Source organism: Terrapene carolina, unplaced genomic scaffold, assembly GCF_002925995.2.
Source record: "Terrapene carolina triunguis isolate 2854851 unplaced genomic scaffold, T_m_triunguis-2.0 Scaffold113, whole genome shotgun sequence".
NCBI classification, from domain to species: Eukaryota; Metazoa; Chordata; order Testudines; family Emydidae; genus Terrapene; species Terrapene triunguis.
The window spans coordinates 6,153,344-6,170,062 of NW_020664464.1; the positions used below are offsets into that span (position 1 = coordinate 6,153,344).

The following is a 16,719-nucleotide window of genomic DNA, read 5'->3' on the forward strand; positions in this document are numbered from 1 at the left end:
TATTGGCAAATGCTGAACTTCAATCATGACATCTTTAAGAAATGTCACTTTTCTGACAACTTACAGTTCCCTTGTTTAAAGTACCACTCCCCAAGATGCTCATTTTTATTTCTTCCTTCTACTTATTAGAAGACCAGCTGTCTATCCATGGGCATGGGGAGAGAGGTTTCTGCAATAGGAGCAACTTGAACTTCTAAAATTAGTTCTGAGACAGCATAGACAAAAAGAAAAACATCTGTTTCCAAGAGAGTTATTTGCTGCACTGATTAACAGCAACCTACTCCTTGCAACCTCTTGATCTAAAACCTCAAACCACATCATTAATAACCACACATATTTGTAATAATTTTCCCAAAACGTTATAAATCGGACTGTTTTTGTAAGTTATGATGGCTGCTCTCCAAAGGCTGCCTATATACTGTAGTTAAAGGAGGAACTGATGGATTTGGAGTCCCTTTCCAAAGAGTCAAGAGTATTAATTACACAATTGCAAACTGTACAAACATTCATTTTTTATACAGATGGCAGACAGGGCTGTATTATATTATTGTCTTAACATGAACTAAAAATATTTTTCCTGTGTTTTCCTGCAAAACTCATAAGGCAGTTGTCTGTAATGTCATATTGAAACAGGTGGTTTGTCCGAGGAAGACTGGGGTTTTCAGAGGCAAAAATCCAATTTAACTGTTACCTATCATTCAAAGTCCTCCAAATTAACTTCTTGCTACTGACTTAAGAAACAGATGAGATACCACTTCTAATCTTCCCGTTACAAATTGTATTTTTGACAGAAAATAAACAGTGGAATGGAATCAAATGAACCTTCTTTACCCACAGAATGAAGGGAAAAGTGAGCCAAACTTTGCACCCAGCTGATTGTTCTCTGTCTAGAATGAGAGGTCTCTGGGAGGTATGCTTATACTTACCTTTGGGTCAGAAAGAGGTCTACGTCAGAGTCTTCATTCAAATACAAGTGTCAGAGGGGTAGCCGTGTTAGTCTGAATCTGTAAAAAGCAACAGAGGGTCTAGTCTCAAAGGTGCCACAGAACCCTCTGTTGCTTTTTACAGATTCAGACTAACACGGCTATCCCACTGACACTTGACACCATGCAAGGCACTGCATTTAACCGTATGGAATGGAAATCTATCAACCTCATGAATTCTGTTAGTCTCAAAGGTGCCACAGGACCCTCTGTTGCTTCATTCAAATACAAGAGGAGTTTTCTTCAATGGAAACTGTTTTTTTGTCTTCTGGGATTTGATCTACAGTCAGGTTGATGAGGCACATTGCTTATGTATATAAGGCAAGACCAACTGGTTGCCACTGCTCCCTGCCAATCAGTCCTGCCACATCATCATTACTGTACTCTACTTAAGAAAAAACAAGGACAGAGTTTCATGTTGTCTTTTTCATTGCAAATTCCTTGTTCTGCGAGAAATGCTACTTGATCTGGGACAGCATCTTTACAGAAAGAGATGGACTGAACTCCACTGGAGATAGTGAATATTCATGCAAGGATTTGTTAAAACCTGCTCCTGCAGATCCTTTCCCTCTCCATATAGATTCAAAAATCCAGAGATTAATTTAATTAAAACTGGAAGCTAGAGAGGGACAAAGTTATTTCTGAAGGGATTTCTGTGTAGAAAATGTCCTCCTGCAGAAACCAAGCTTTGAAAAAGGACTTGTAAATTGGACATGACCTTTGTACAACTGTTTGGAACAAATGTTCTCCTTAAATTTCTTGATTATAGAAATATCAGTTCCAAGGCCAAATTACACCTTATCTTTTTTGTGATAAGCAAGAAAATAATTCTCAGACTGGAAGGGAAATCAGCTACACAGAATCAGCTGAATCTTAGGATCTTCTGACTTATGGTGATTTAGGTCACATTTTGTGCTTCAACTTTGATGACACTAAATGCAGTGTTAGACAGGAGACTACGGTTATTGAAATATGGCATGACTCCAAGTTATTCTAGGTTGGTCTTCTGGGTGGAGTCCAGTATTTTCCAACAGTCTGAAAACAGGCTTAGCAAATGCAAATAGTTCTCCTCTGTGTTTGTTTCTCATGTCTAAAGAAAAAGCCTCAATTTATTTTCAAAGCATGTGTACTTGGATAGTGCCTACACAAAGCCTGCCCTTCATCTTTATGATGGCGGGAAGATATACTCTAACTCCCCTCTCTCCCTCACCCCACCTCCTCCTTAGAGATAAGACAAGCATTTGGAGTCAAGCTTATCATTTGGAAGGGAATATTCCAAAATGGGATTTGAACAGTAATCGTTCAGAATCAAGAGGACCATAAAAGGAAGAACAGTATCATTTTCAGGAAAGCGGATGTACTGTAGTAATGTATCTCCCATCCTGTTTGCACACAGGACACATTAATGCAGGACTTGAGCTTTGGAAAGAAAATAAACATTCTCCATACAACTATAAAAAAACAACAACAAAAGATTCTCAATTTGGGAGAGTTTTATAGAGTCCATCTTTTACTCTTAAAAAGAGTTCACAGTATTTTACATTTAAAGAGCACCATTCATCTTGAAGGAGAATAACTCGACCTTGTCTTAAATGTTGCCAACTAGAGACATAAATCACTAGGCCTCCAGTTTAGATTTCCTGAAGCAGCTTCATTTGACTTGCGAGAAGCACATGCAGGACTATTCATGGTTTGGGCTTCCACATAAGGGGAAGACAGAAGCTGAAACAATGATGCTGAAAACACTCCTAAATTAATTGCCCTGAAAATGCTCATCTTGATCTGAAGTGTATCACTTGCATCAGCAGTGCTACATCCTAGATTCAGTCAGTTGTCTATTCAATCACTCTTCAGTATAGAGGGGAGGGGCAGATTTTCAGTGCTCCTACCTCCGTCCCGAAGAGTAAGGAGAATTTACATTAGTAAAAATAAAATGGGTCTTCCAGTACTGGAGGTTGATGAGGACCTTTAGTCCTTCAGGTGTAATTTAACTACTAAATGGACAAGACCTTATTGCATTTTCTGTACTGAATTGATTTGGTATAGGCCACTAGCAAAGAGATAATTAACAGAGGGAAGTATGAAAGACTAGTAGCCTCAGATACGGGTGACTTGTTGACTGCCAGTACATGAGGAAGGTGAGAGAGAAAAGACAATGATGGTTGGTTTGTCTTCTCAATAGCAAGAGAAAATGATGCACAATAAACAGATAATGATGTATACAGAACAAGAGGGATAAATGCATTTTGGCACCGCACAAAGTTAAGTCATTTATAATCAAATCTAAGGTGTTAGACACTTATTGTCCAGCTGAAAAACAAATAAATGGTAGCAAGATAGTCAACATGGTCTGTGGGTTTTTTTTTTTTTTTTTTTTTATAATTAAAACTGTTAGAAAGTGTACATTCAGGTTACCTTACAATAGCAGAACTAACTTTTCCAGTGAAGCCTGGACTGATATACAATACGCTAAGTATTTAAAAAGGGACTTTTCAAATATTTTTGGCCTTTTATCTGTAAGCACATTTTAAAAAGCCAGAAATAAGCCCATCCAGGGCTGCACTTCTAATTCTAGCAAATGCAAGTTAAATGTAGCCACACAGGGCTACTATAGCAACAGACTTATCCTTTTCTCCAGAAACATACCTAGCTCCCTCTTCCAATTTATGCACACCACTTACTTAATGTTTTATTTTCAAAGATCCTATTAAGCTAAGACATTTTGTCTGAAATACTTATAAAACTAGTCCCCTCTTCAATTTCAGTCCATGACTACTTGCTTTCTAACTAGTTACTGTCTCAAATCATTTGTATCCATTGATCCATCCCTTTCTTTTTGTGACTGTATACATTTGTACAAGACCTGTTCTTTTTTCGAAGACCCCCTACATAAGCCAAATAAGAATAATCCTTTTATTTACTTATGACTACTCAACGTATAAACAGAAACCTCTCCCTCATATAAACACACACCAAAACAGTGAGGCACTTTCCTCCGAAGATGTTAACATTCATACATGTGATATAAGTTTGTCCCTCACACACTAACAGACTGTCTTAGGCCTACTAACACCCATTCAACCGATATGGAAAGAAGTCTAAAGCTACTTCTACATAGTCCCACAATTTGGACTATGGCACATACCAGCATGCTACGCTGTAACTCCCCCATGTGGATGTTGCTGTTCGTGTTAATGTAGTCCTCTAACTAGGTACCTTTTAGTTAGCACAGGCAGCTTCCACACAAGGGAATTACAGTGCAGCATGCTAGCAGATGCTGCATTTCACACCCTCAAAGTCTTACCTACAGGGTCATAGACAAACTTTAAGTTGGTGTAACTTACACCTTCATACATTGTCTTCTGGCTCCTACTGTGTAACTTACACTAACTTTGTCTCTCTTACAAATCAGAAGAGCAGGTATAAGTAGATCGAAAGCAGTCTGAGGGTAATAGAGTCTAATTCATGCTGCCTTACATATCACTTCTGCACTTGGTCCACTTAATTTTCCAAACACTATAATCACAATTTGTTAAACAAAGTTTAACTTTGTGTTATTTGATCTCACCACAGTTTGTATCCTGCATTTCAACTTCAGAGGCCCATATAAAGCAGTTTCATTTATGAACTTAATTTCCTTATTGCCTTTGCAGAAATAAATGTGAAGACTTTAACCTTGAAGACAGTGAAAGATACCGTTAACTAATAGTGTACTTTGGCATTAGTCAGTCAGTCAAAAAAAAAAAAAAAAGTCTGCTTACTTGTTCCCCCTCAAACAATAGACAGTAAGCTAATCACTCACATACTCCATTTAATTTTACTCTCAAAGCAACTTTTATTACACTCAGTGCACCAGCAATAAGCAGCAAGTTCTTTAATGTGATGACTTTCAACATGGGCGTGGGACTCACCCCTCCGGCCTTCAGCAACTTTCTTCTGAATTCTTCAGTTGGGTTGTTGAATGTGAGCTTTTCGCAGCGGAGGTGGTTTACAGGTGGGTGGCCTTCAAGGTGCAGGAATAAGTCATAGTCAAAGCGGACTTTCTTCGGTTCTTCCTGAGGGTTGAAAATAACCAAATAGAAAAGTCTACCACCACAAATAATTAGCTTAAAAACAAGTGCTACATAAAAGAGTTAAATAAAGAAGGTGTCAATTAAAATGAATGTTACGACATTTGTTACGACATTAAAACTCGTGGCATAAAGCTTGCAGCAACAGTTCATTTTTAATGTAAGATCCTCGGTAGTTATCTGGAGCTGATTCTTCTTCATAAGCAGTAAAAAAAAAAAAAAAAAGTTAACAGGAATAAAACTGACAACCTAGCATACTACTGCGTATGGTCTCTGCTCATTTTGTTCCTTGTCACTACTGATGTGACCTCATCACCCAGGATCCAGACTAATCAACTAGATTTCCAAACATTCCACCACAAAATAAATAAAATATCTTGCTATTGCTAGTGTAGTAAGGAATGATACTTTCAGGTAGTAATTACATATAGCTTTTTTCCATGTTCCCTGTACCAATATAGGGAGTAAAATGGGGGTAAGTCACACATGACATGGAAGGGATCACCAATGCTTTATCACTTGGAAAGCTCCTCTACCAAAAAAGTTACTAATATCAATGACTAGACTCCAATTTGTAATACCAGGACAAGGAATCAATTAAGCATGTTGTAGGCTTACAACTATCCTTGTATATTTCTCTCTTAGAAGCCCCAAATGGGGCAACTACTCCACAAGAGCAAGTCTTAAGAGAAGACAACAATGGACATCACTCAACTCGCTATGCCTGTCAGTTGTACAACACAAGTTGCCAAAAAATGGACACGTAAGACAGAGTACTAATAAGAGAAAAATAAGCTGTCAGATTTATAAGAGAGTCCTTAGCTCTCCCAAGTATAACAGTTTCAGCATACATCCAGCATGTCTTTTTGATCATAAGCTACTCAGAGGGAGTGCTGTATTTGGGTCTCGTTCGGTGGCAAGCACACTACGGGTGCTTAAATCATATAAAAAAAAGTATTTACTTTTGACTCCTCAGGATTCCAAGGATGTGGACAGCAGGAAGGTTGAAAATCATAATTACAGTAAAAAAAATTCAAAACAAAGATTTTAAACAAAGTCAGGTTAAGTCCTCAAAGCTGCTTTATCTCTGAACTTGAAGCAGTGACCCAGGAAAAGGAACTGGGATAAGCAGCCTGCAGTAGCTTGCTTCTGAAGACAGACAGAGGAGAGCAGTCCCCTTTAGATGAACCAGCAGCTTGATTGATATATTGAAATGTACCACGGATGAAGGCATAGAGAGGCTAATATATGGTTTCCTGGGAAAAATTAAGTAAATTATTCCTCAAACTATTTGGGCAGAGCCACACCATTCCCCTGGCCATTCAGGTTTGCTATATAAGCCCAAGTTGAAGAAGTGAACAAACTGGAGTCTTCAAAGAATTTTGCTGAACATTTGATGACCAGAGCCTGTCACTTCAAAGCAGAAATTTACTGTAAGAAGCATCTGTAAAAGCCACAGCCATTATTTAATGGCAGCCCTGACAGGAGGGCAGAACACACTGAAACTCACTTTAACTCCCCTAGTTGGCTCATATACCCTTTTTAAAAATGAAAGTGCATTTTTCAATGTAGTGAAACCTTGGATCTAAAAGCATGTTTTAAGGGACTACTGTACATTTCTCAATTGCTGTTAACTGCACCCTCATTGCAGCTGAATATGCCATATGCTTCTCTGCATTCCTGCAATTCCTTAAAGCTTTGAAAAATTTTCTGTCAGAGGGAAGAGCATATTGGATTTTCTACCAATTCCTTTTTAGTCTCAGGAACAGGAATATTGTAATTCTTTGAGTCCAAGGTCCACAGCAGATGGCTTCCTGCACCCCTTTCTTGTCTACATAAACCTTGGACACCTTCGGAATCAGAAATGGAAAAGTTGTCTACCTTGAATAAGTGATGATCATCTGTCTCCTCTTCCTCCTCCAATCTATCCCCTCATTCTCTGTACTGGAATCCCTGTGAAGCAGCTTGGGGGAGGAAGAGTAGCTGAGCCAGGAGAAGGTAATATTTTGGCTGAAGAGACCTTCACGAATTAGAGTTGGCCCTATTTTTGTGTCTTTTCCCCTTTGTGTGCTATTGACCACAGGAAGGGTTTTGATGCTGCATCTGTGCGAAGAACTGGCTGACCCACAGTCCAACTGCTGCTTCTTGATTTCCATGGCACCAAAACAGGGGTGAGGGATGTTTGCAAATTCCCAATTCCAAATGTTGCTTGAGAGTGAGGTGAGCTGTAATCATTGGAGCCTTGTCCTTGATTTCAGTACATGCCACAATTCCTGCTGGAGAGCTCCTGTGACTTGAAGGCCTCCATATTCAGCAAAGGCAGCCAAAAGTCTGGGTGGAAAACAAAAAAAGAAATGTCGGGCGGGAAGCCTCTGTAGAGATGCTTCAATGAATCACTGTCTTCTGACTTTGAGTCCCCGGTTTTGGGCTGAACTCTGAATGGATGGGGCTTAAAGACCCAGAAAATGGACTGCTTTTCTATAATCAAGTCAGATATCCTGGAATGAACCAAGCTACTCCCTAAAGGAGACAAATGCACCAAAAAGCCAGTTAATCACTAAATCAATTCTATTTCTTTCTCCACTATCAGGTGAGGCAGAGTAAGCCCTACACTCCACAGATTGATACAGGGAACATTGCAAATCTTATCATTCAACATCTACTATTCAAAACCAACAACCTAAAAGGTACCTGAGCAAATCCTAAAATAGGATGAGCAGAAAAAAATCATGTACTGTATCTTGGCAGAACTTTCCATAGAAAAGAATGGAACATTGTAGTGCCTACTTAAAAGCATTTTGAAACTTGTGTAAATGCACTTATCTAAACCACCTTTTAAGTGAGCGGGTTTCAATGAATACTTTGGCTACGCAAGGTTTTTTTTAGTGCACTAGTCTTATTTAAAATTCTAAAAACAGAGATGTAACCAAAATATATAAATGCGTGTTTCTGTTTCAAGCCAGTATGTCAAACTACATTTTGGTGAATTCAGTATTACAAGATAAGCTACTAATACTGTTTGTGTGTTTCATTTACAACAGCAGCTCCACCAAACCACATTGAACGGTCATATGTATGCAACTTGAAATACTGTGATACTTTACACTAAAGTACTTTACACTAAATTCAAGAAGCTATGGAACTTAGATTATTCCCCTCCATCCCCGCCCCCCCCAAATCCAATTCTTTTTTATCTGAAAAGTTATTAGCTATAGAGTCCCTTTCATGTATTTAATTAAAATCTCAATGTTAACTACCTTAAGTACCTGCAGAAAACAAAGTATCTATCGGAAATTATACTGGGAGAAACCACAATACTGAAATCTTTGTGGAATGGCAAAAACTCTATTTTTAACTGTGCCCCCTGGTAATGTTGAATTCAAAAGTATCATTATTCACATTACACTAATTTTTTTTTTCCAGAGAGGATACGGTATAAAAAGATTCCCTTTGAAAGACCAAAAAGTAAACTAAATGACACAAATTGGCAATATTAATTAGAACAATGGGACCTATGTAAAAACAGCATCAAAATCAGCTTCTTTTTTTAAACTCAAGTACCATTTTAAAAACTTCCTAAAATCCTAGTCAATTTCTGACAAAGGCTAGTAATCCTTCTCAGTTTTTCTCAGGTAATCCTAATTTCATAGAACAATCTGCACAAATCACTGTGCAAACCAATTCTGTCATTCAAACTAGCCATAATTTTTAGAGTTTGTAGTAACTTTTTATGATGGCATTTAACAAGTTTTTTGTGATTTGTGAATTAAAATGCAAACTATCAAATAACTTGCATATTAATTTTTTTGCAGGAAGTTAAATAGTATCAGACTGCATACCTTGTTTTTGAAGTACACCTCAATTGGCAAAATGAAACCAGCATACCCAGATTCTTCAACTTTGTAAGGTGGATCTTTACACACTGAAACAATAAAAAAGAAGAAGATCTGTTTAATAACAAGGGTCATTAGTAGTTTAAAGAAGATGGCAAGATTAGAACGAGCATTTCATTTAGACATGTAGGTACAGAGTTGGTCACAGTTTTGTTTTTTACTTCCCTCTGCTGAGTTCAGGATGCATACGAATTGATTGATTTTTTGTATTTAAACCAGATTTTTTTATTTTGTAATGTAAATTATAATACATTTTTCTTTTTAAAAATAACCTATTTAATATTAAAACTGAATTCAATATAAAATATGTTAAGGCCTAAACATATCACCTCTTAAAACATTTACCGGTAACTAAAAATAAATATGCTGAATCCATGAGCCTCTTATCAAAAACTTTGAGTTAAAGTCTGCTTTTCTATATAAAGAAAGAGTTAGGGAAAAACAACAAAGTTTTGAGATCAAATTTAATAAATATGGCACAATAGGTGATGTACTGTGTTAAGTGCTTGATCCAATGGAGGACCCAAAGGCTGTACTTCTGGGTGTAAGAGACTGGCAAAGTAATCAAAGGCATCGGGATCCAGCCTCAGATTCCAGGAGACACCATCATGCATCTCACCAGGATCATCCACTGAGCCCATCCGGGTGGTCTCAGACTCCTATTTTATAGCTTTTCCCTACATGAGCTCTGATTGTCTCAGTTCTCAAATTATGAATATGACTCCACCCACCATGCAAAATTATTCTCCAGCTCATGGAAAAACATTGAAGTTTATGTATCCAAGTGTATGTAATCCATTTAAGATTGTTTTGTTTAATAAAAATATGTTATATACTGTTTATGTTTAATTAAATTCCAGTTACCATCCTAGTACAGTTTGACACAAATCATGAGCAAAATATTAATTCTCTAGTACATAAGCAGTATATCATTCACCATTTTCTAAAACATTTAGGATGTACAGTTAATAAATATCTAAATATATTGAGCTCTATAATTGCTTTAAAATAGCTACGGTATATCGATGAATGAGAATGCACCTTTCTTTAAAAAATAGCTGAAGTACAAATGGAAAACTGATTAAAACAGTTTATTTAAACCATTAATTAAATTGCCTTGATTTAAATCAATCCACCGTGGTGGAGTTTGTTAAACACCCTTTCAAAGACAGTAGAGTGACTCTCTGTAATTTGTGTATTACTGTATCCCAATTAAACCAAAATCTGCCACATGCTGAAAAGCCACGATATTCTGGCATATAGTAGGCTTTGGTAGTCTCAAGAATGGTGAATTATGTTACGGTATTAGAGCAGTACATACAAACGGTACACCTTAGGGTGTGGACTTCTATAATAGGATAAGATTTACAACATCAATATACCTAGATAACATTTTGCCCTATATTGTCGATGTAGTACATGCACTTTTAGTTGTGTATAACTCCAGCAACTTTAAACATGAGCCTTGGGACTAAAACACTCAACTCAAGCCAAAACTCTAGCCCTGACCTTTTCAAAAAGTTCAGGAGATTCAGAACCCAGGCCTCTTCTTCCTCCTGTTTAGCTATGCTAAAGCATTGCAGAGTAAATGACATGATACAAGATCACACTAAGCTGAGAGAGCTAGGGAAACCTTAACTCTTCAGAGGTGTTAAGCTAGTTCCTTAATATTACATCAGTGTTTGTACAAGCTAATTTCCTGTGTGCTATCATCTCAGTGACACGATAGGAGATTGCCAGATCCTCTGCGGATGACTGGTGGAACTGATGTGAACACATGACTTCTTCTGGACCATCTGGTCTTGTTATATCAGTGTTAGCTGACAGATTGAACCTGTGTATAGTAATTCCCCAGATAAATTAGTACCTGCTGCACTATAAGAGCTCATTTGGTATTGCTAGGAGGTTGCATTGTAAAATGTATGTTATATAAAGTGAGTGACCTTATATACCAGGGTGGCCAAACTTACTGACCCTCCAAGCCATATATGACAATCTTCAGAAGTTTGAGAGCCAGAGCATTTCTGCCAGGGCTCGGGGCTTCAGCTTCAGCCACAGGGCAAAAGCCCCAAGAACCAGGGCCGGCTCCAGCATTTCTGCCGCCCCAAGCAAACAAAAACAAAAACAAAAAAAAAAGCCGCGATCGGTGGCAGCAGTTCAGCGGCAGGTCTTTCGCTCCCAGAGGGAGCGAGGGACCTGCCGCCCCCAAATTGCCGCAAGTGCCGCCCCTCTCCCTTGGCCGCCCCAAGCACCTGCTTGTTAAGCTGGTGCCTGGAGCCGGCCCTGCCAAGAACCTCCTTCTTGCTGGGCACAAGCCCCTACTCCTCCCACCCAGTCTGGTAGGTGGAGAATGGGGGGGGGGGAGGGAGTTCTGTGAGCCATACTTTAATGGTCAAAGAGCCACACATGGCTCGTGAGCCACTGTTTGGCCACCCCTGTTATATACATTAAACGGAAACATTTTTACCACAGATGCTGTACGTACTACTAATAAAAACCAACAGCAGTGCACAGTGCACTTTACAGACAGATCAGAGAAACAAGTTGCCTGTCCCAAATTAATTACAATCTACAGAGACAAGGTAATACCATATATTTAAGGTGCTGGCAAATATTCAGGTGCTACAGAACCTGCCACAACTCTCCAGCTTCCACAGTGAGTGTGGCTGTTACTACACACTAAAGTGAGTATAGTCGGTGTGTTCCCCCGCTGTGGCCAGGCAAGCTCTGCTGCTCACTGCAGAGTACCGAGGGGGGTGGGGCCATAGCTCCTCCTTCTGGCCCTCCCCTTTGGGATGGCTATAGCGCTGTTAGCCCTGTGCAGCCCTTGGACCAGACTCGGTGCAGAAGCGAGAAAGATTCCATACACTATCACTTCCCTGCATACCAGTGCAGCAGCCTGTCACCATGTAGTTTACATCTCATAAACCAAGGATGCAGGAAAGGGAAGCAGGAAAAGCAGCATGAACACATCCTAATGTTTCATATGTGCTATGTTCATTACACGTTTTCCCCCCCTCCAATCATTATTTAAAATGTCTTTCAATTTTCTTGGTAGGAAAGAGGAAGAATTATAGTTCATGACAGTCTCTTGAAAGAAGGTCATTTTAAGAAGGGGTTTGAAGGAGAGAGTGAAGTAAGATAGAGCAAAACAAAGAGGGGCGTTTCAGACATAGGGATCTTTTTAAGCTTTAAATTCAGCCATTTATCTGAAAAACAGCCAACGCCAGTATTCCACATTTCACACAGTATTAACAGCATACAAGTGTTCTCTTTTAAAACCAAGAACTTTTACATGCTGAAGAAGCTTTTGAAAATTTAAACATAATAGTCTTAGTTAGGGGCATTCACTTGTTAAAATAATACATCCTGACACCTCCTGAATGCAGGTTACATGAGCTCTACTCCTCCTCCCTGCCCCTGGAAAGTCAGGCTAGGAGACAGGTTTTACCATAGGCACGGGAACTAGGGGCGTGGGGGGTGCTGCAGCACCCCCAGACTCCAGGTTGCCAGCCCCATGCACCCAGGGTCCTGGCTGCTGGCTACTAGAGTACTACAAGTAAAACCCAGTGGCACTGGAACATTTTTAGTAGTGGAGGTGCTGAAAGCCTCAGCTTGGGGGGGGGGGGAATCAGGGGGCTGGCTTTCAGCACCCCCACTATTAAATATGTTCCAGCGCCACTGGGTTTTACTTGTAGTACTCTAATGAACTTTGACCATGCAGTTGTGGAGACAGGAGACTGAAAGCCATTTACAAAAAGAGGGAGAGGTTAAGCAGTAAGATTTACCCAAATGGAAATGATGCAATATAGAAACATTTCATGTATGAGAAGAATAGATTGGCTGGTACTGAAGTCTCAGGCTCCCATTAAGTGAAATGCACTGAGGTCTCATTTCTCATATATGCCATGTCAGCTTCTTCTTGTGCATCTAAGTGGTCCAGAAAACACCTTCAGTATAAATATTTTCTTTTTTCTTCCCCTGAGATATTTATTTTCTTAGATTTACAAAGCAATTAGCAGTGCTGAAAGGGAAGATACTGACTTTACTGTAACTGGAGTTCTTCGAGATGTGTTGTCCCTATCTGTATTCCAATGTGGGTGTGCATGTGCTCCACACACCTGAGACTGGAATAATCTTGCAAGCAGTGTCCATTGGTCCATGCCTGCACCCCTGCTCTCCTCAAGCTCTGCACCAAGGATATAAGGGAGGAACAGATCAATCAGCTCTTTGGTTCCCCCTCTACCGCAAATCTTGCCAAGATCTGAAGCAAGGGAGAAGGACGGCAGGTAGCAGAATATAGATAGGGACCACACATCTCAACAAATTCCAGTTACAATAAGCTAAGTAACTTCCTATTCTTTTTCGATTGATGGTCCCTATGCATAGGTTCTGGAACTAAGGGTGCTGCCACACCCCTGGCTTGAAGTGGTTTCCATCATATGGAGTGTTTACAGTTTGGTTCAATGGCTCTCAGCACCCCCACTATAAAAATTGTTCCAGCACCCCTGTCCCTATTCCAATGACAAGCAGCACTCAGAGGGGAGGGTGTTGCAAGGATGCAGATGGTATAGCTATTTGTTGAACTACTGCCCCAAAGGATGCGTCAGTGAAGGAGTCCTGGACCAAGGCTATTGTCTCGAAAATGTGTGGATGGAATTGCATGTAGCTGCTCTGCAACTGTCAAGAAAGAATACCTAATGCCAGTGAGGCCATTTGTGTCCTTATCCCATATGAGGGAGGAAGCTGTGTGAATTGATAGAGTAAGATACAGCCAGATATCCACTTAGAGACACTCTGAGATGGGCAGCTTGACTTCAGACTCATTCTACTATGGCAACAAACAATCTAGATGACTGTCTGATCAGTTTTGTTCTTTATAGGTAAAATGCCAATGCTCATCGCACATTGAAGGAATGAAATCTCATCTCCTCACTAGAGTCATGGGGCTTTGGAAAAAAAATACATGTAAGTGAACTGACTGGTTTATGTGAAATTCCACAGCTATCTTAGGAATGAATTTTGGGTGTAGTTGTAGAGACACTTTGTCCTTATGAAATATTGTGTATGGTAGATCAGCCATTAGGGCCCCAAGTTCTGGCTGAAGTGATGGCAATGAGGAAGGCAATGTTCAATGACAGGAGAGAGTTCCAGAACATTTACATGCATTCTAGTCTCTTGGGGTATTCAAGGGCCCTGCACCATGTGATCGTCTATGTGTGCTCCCAAGACTAGCAGGGAGGCATCCATAATTACTGCCTTGTCGAGTGTGGGAGGTGGAACAGCCACAGACTAATCCAAGATCTTTCCACCAAATTAGTGAGGCCCCCATTCTGGTGGGAACTGTCACTGTTCATGCTCAGACATGCCAAACCCGTGGGAAAAAATGCTTGCTTTTGGCTTAATTGGCTTGTGAGTTGTTTGTTGGCTAGTAGCTTGTTGTAGTTTGTTACTTTTTTTTTTTATCAGCTCCCGGCAAGCAGGGGCAAAGGGGGACAAGCAGGGCAAGGAGAGGGAGAGAGTAAGGAGTGCACAGCGGGTTCACCAAAGTCCCAGACTGTACGCTGGGGGGGGATCTAGTCACAGAGTGTTGGGGTTCTGAGGGACTGGCTTGTTTTGAAATGGGATTAGCTTGATTTTTGACTTATTGTGAAAGTTGGGGTGCTTATTTACCATGTGAAAGTTGGCAACAGTGTTCATGCTGTGCTCACTTGGTACATATGAGTTGGTGTATCAAGTTGCTTATGGCATGAAATCTGTCGATTAGGTGATAAGCCCTCACCCTGACTGAGTCTAGAGTAGCTCCTATAAATTCAATAGACTTTTTCATGTTCACACAGACTCCATGATAAAAGATGAAGCAGGGACATGGTTAATGCAAGGGCTTCTAAGCGTGGCCTGCCAACGAGAAGCTGATTGCCTAAATATGTGAAGAAAGTGGAGCTGCTCCGTGTGAAATTTCCTGCTGCTACTAGAAACTCTTTGGTGAAGACCAGAGTACAATTACTAGACCAAATGGAAGCACCCTGTATTGACAGTAGCCACGGACCACCATAAACCTGAGGAATTTTCGATGGGCAGGGCGAATATCCATGTGAAAATACACATCTTTCATATTGAGAGCTGTGAACTTTCTTTTCCAGGGATAGTATTAGCAATGCCAGTGTAACAATATGGAATTTTAGTTTGTGAATAAAAACAAGTCATCACAGGCCAAAAATGAGTCTCCACCCTTCCTTCTTTTGGGGAACTAGGAAATATTTCAAATAGAACCCTTTTCCCTTGATGTTGAATAGGTAGCCACTCTATCACTTCCCAGTGGAGGAGAGATTCTACCTCCTGGAGGAGAATCTCCTTGTGAGAATGGCCCTTGAATGGTAACTGGGAAGGGGTTTTTGGAGGACATAGGGAGAGAAACTCAATGGTATAGCCAGAATGGATGATATCCAGCATGCACTTGTCTGTTGTTATTTCTCTTCAGTTGTGGGAAAAGATTGCTAGATGGCCACCAAAGGACAGAGGCTTGGGTGTAAATAGCATCAACAGTATTTTGCAACTCCTAAGTATCCCGTCCAAAGTGCTTCTTCCCCAGAGGACAAGATTGGGTTGACGGGGAAGGTTTAGGGTATCTTGACTTTTGCACCCTCTGTCTTTTGTGAAGCGGGTCACAGAATTGCTGATGATAAAATGGTTGAGGCATACGCTTTGGTTTGTAGGCATGTTTGTGGTATTTCCTCTTAGGGGCTGGTGTATATGTAGTCAGAGAGCAGAGTCTTTTAGTGAGAGCAAAGACTCAGTCTTTTCATTGAAAAGGTTGGTCTTGTCAAAGAGCACGTCCCTCCACAGTGTTCTGGACCTCCCTGGGAAACTCCTAAAGAATGTGCCCATGATTCCCAGTGCATGACAATGGCCACTGAGCTCAAGGTAGTGTGCAATGACCTCAGATTGCAGTGAAGTTCTGGCCACCAGCTTGCCTTCATCAATAAGGGCCTGAAATTAAGTCCTGTCCTGCTGAGGTAATTTATCCTTAAAAATCTAGGAATTTTAAATAATTTAGTTAAAACTAACAAATTGTGAAATATTTACAGGTTTGAAAATAAGAAGGCTGAAGAGAAAGGAGAATCTCCGGACACTGGAGGGTCTAACTCAGGCCATGCAGTGATAAACAGGAACTGAAGAGGGGGTTGGCCAGCCCACCCCTTTTACATGTTTGGTGCAGAGCATAAGGAGAATAGGCTCACAGGAGCAGACCAACAGACACTGTTTTCAAGAATTCTCCAGGTTCAGGCACATGGATTGCATGCATCCCTATAGTGGAATACACAGAGGGGCCAGTGCTTGAAGAAGAATAGTAACTTGTCAACGTTTCATGTTACAGCTCTGAAAACAAAATCTGCTACATTTACAGGTTTCACTGAAACTTAGGGTGATGGGTTTACAAACACACACTCCATCATAGGATGCTATTTCTGTCTATGCAAGATCAGCTCCTGTGTACAGACTCAGGCAGCAGTCTGCGGGCACAAGCTTCTCATTTTGTTTTTCTGAAGTTCCCACAGTACTCAGTTCTGCTGCAAATGCACAGGCAGTTTAGCCTAGGGTTACCATATGTCCGGGTTTCCCCGGACATGTCCGGCTTTTGGGTCTTTAAATAGCCGTCCGGGGGGAATTTGTAAAAAGCTAAAAATGTCCGGGATTTCCCCCGGACGGCTATTTAAAGACCCAAAAGGAGGACAGGGCAGCCGCGCTGGGGGAACCGCGGCAAGCCAGCGC

The 16,719-nt window shown here is 40.4% G+C and overlaps 1 protein-coding gene across 1 annotated transcript in view; it reads right to left on the bottom strand.

The window, feature by feature from the left end:
• The window catches only part of MLLT3 (MLLT3 super elongation complex subunit), a 208,000-nt gene that overhangs the window by 74,021 nt on the left and 117,260 nt on the right, over positions 1-16,719 (bottom strand). Inside the window, exons 3-4 of the mRNA XM_024193138.2 lie at positions 8,893-8,975; positions 4,895-5,038 (exon numbers count right to left, since the gene is read on the bottom strand). Coding sequence (XP_024048906.1) covers positions 4,895-5,038; positions 8,893-8,975 — 227 coding nt within the window. The remainder of the gene's footprint in view (positions 1-4,894; positions 5,039-8,892; positions 8,976-16,719) is intronic.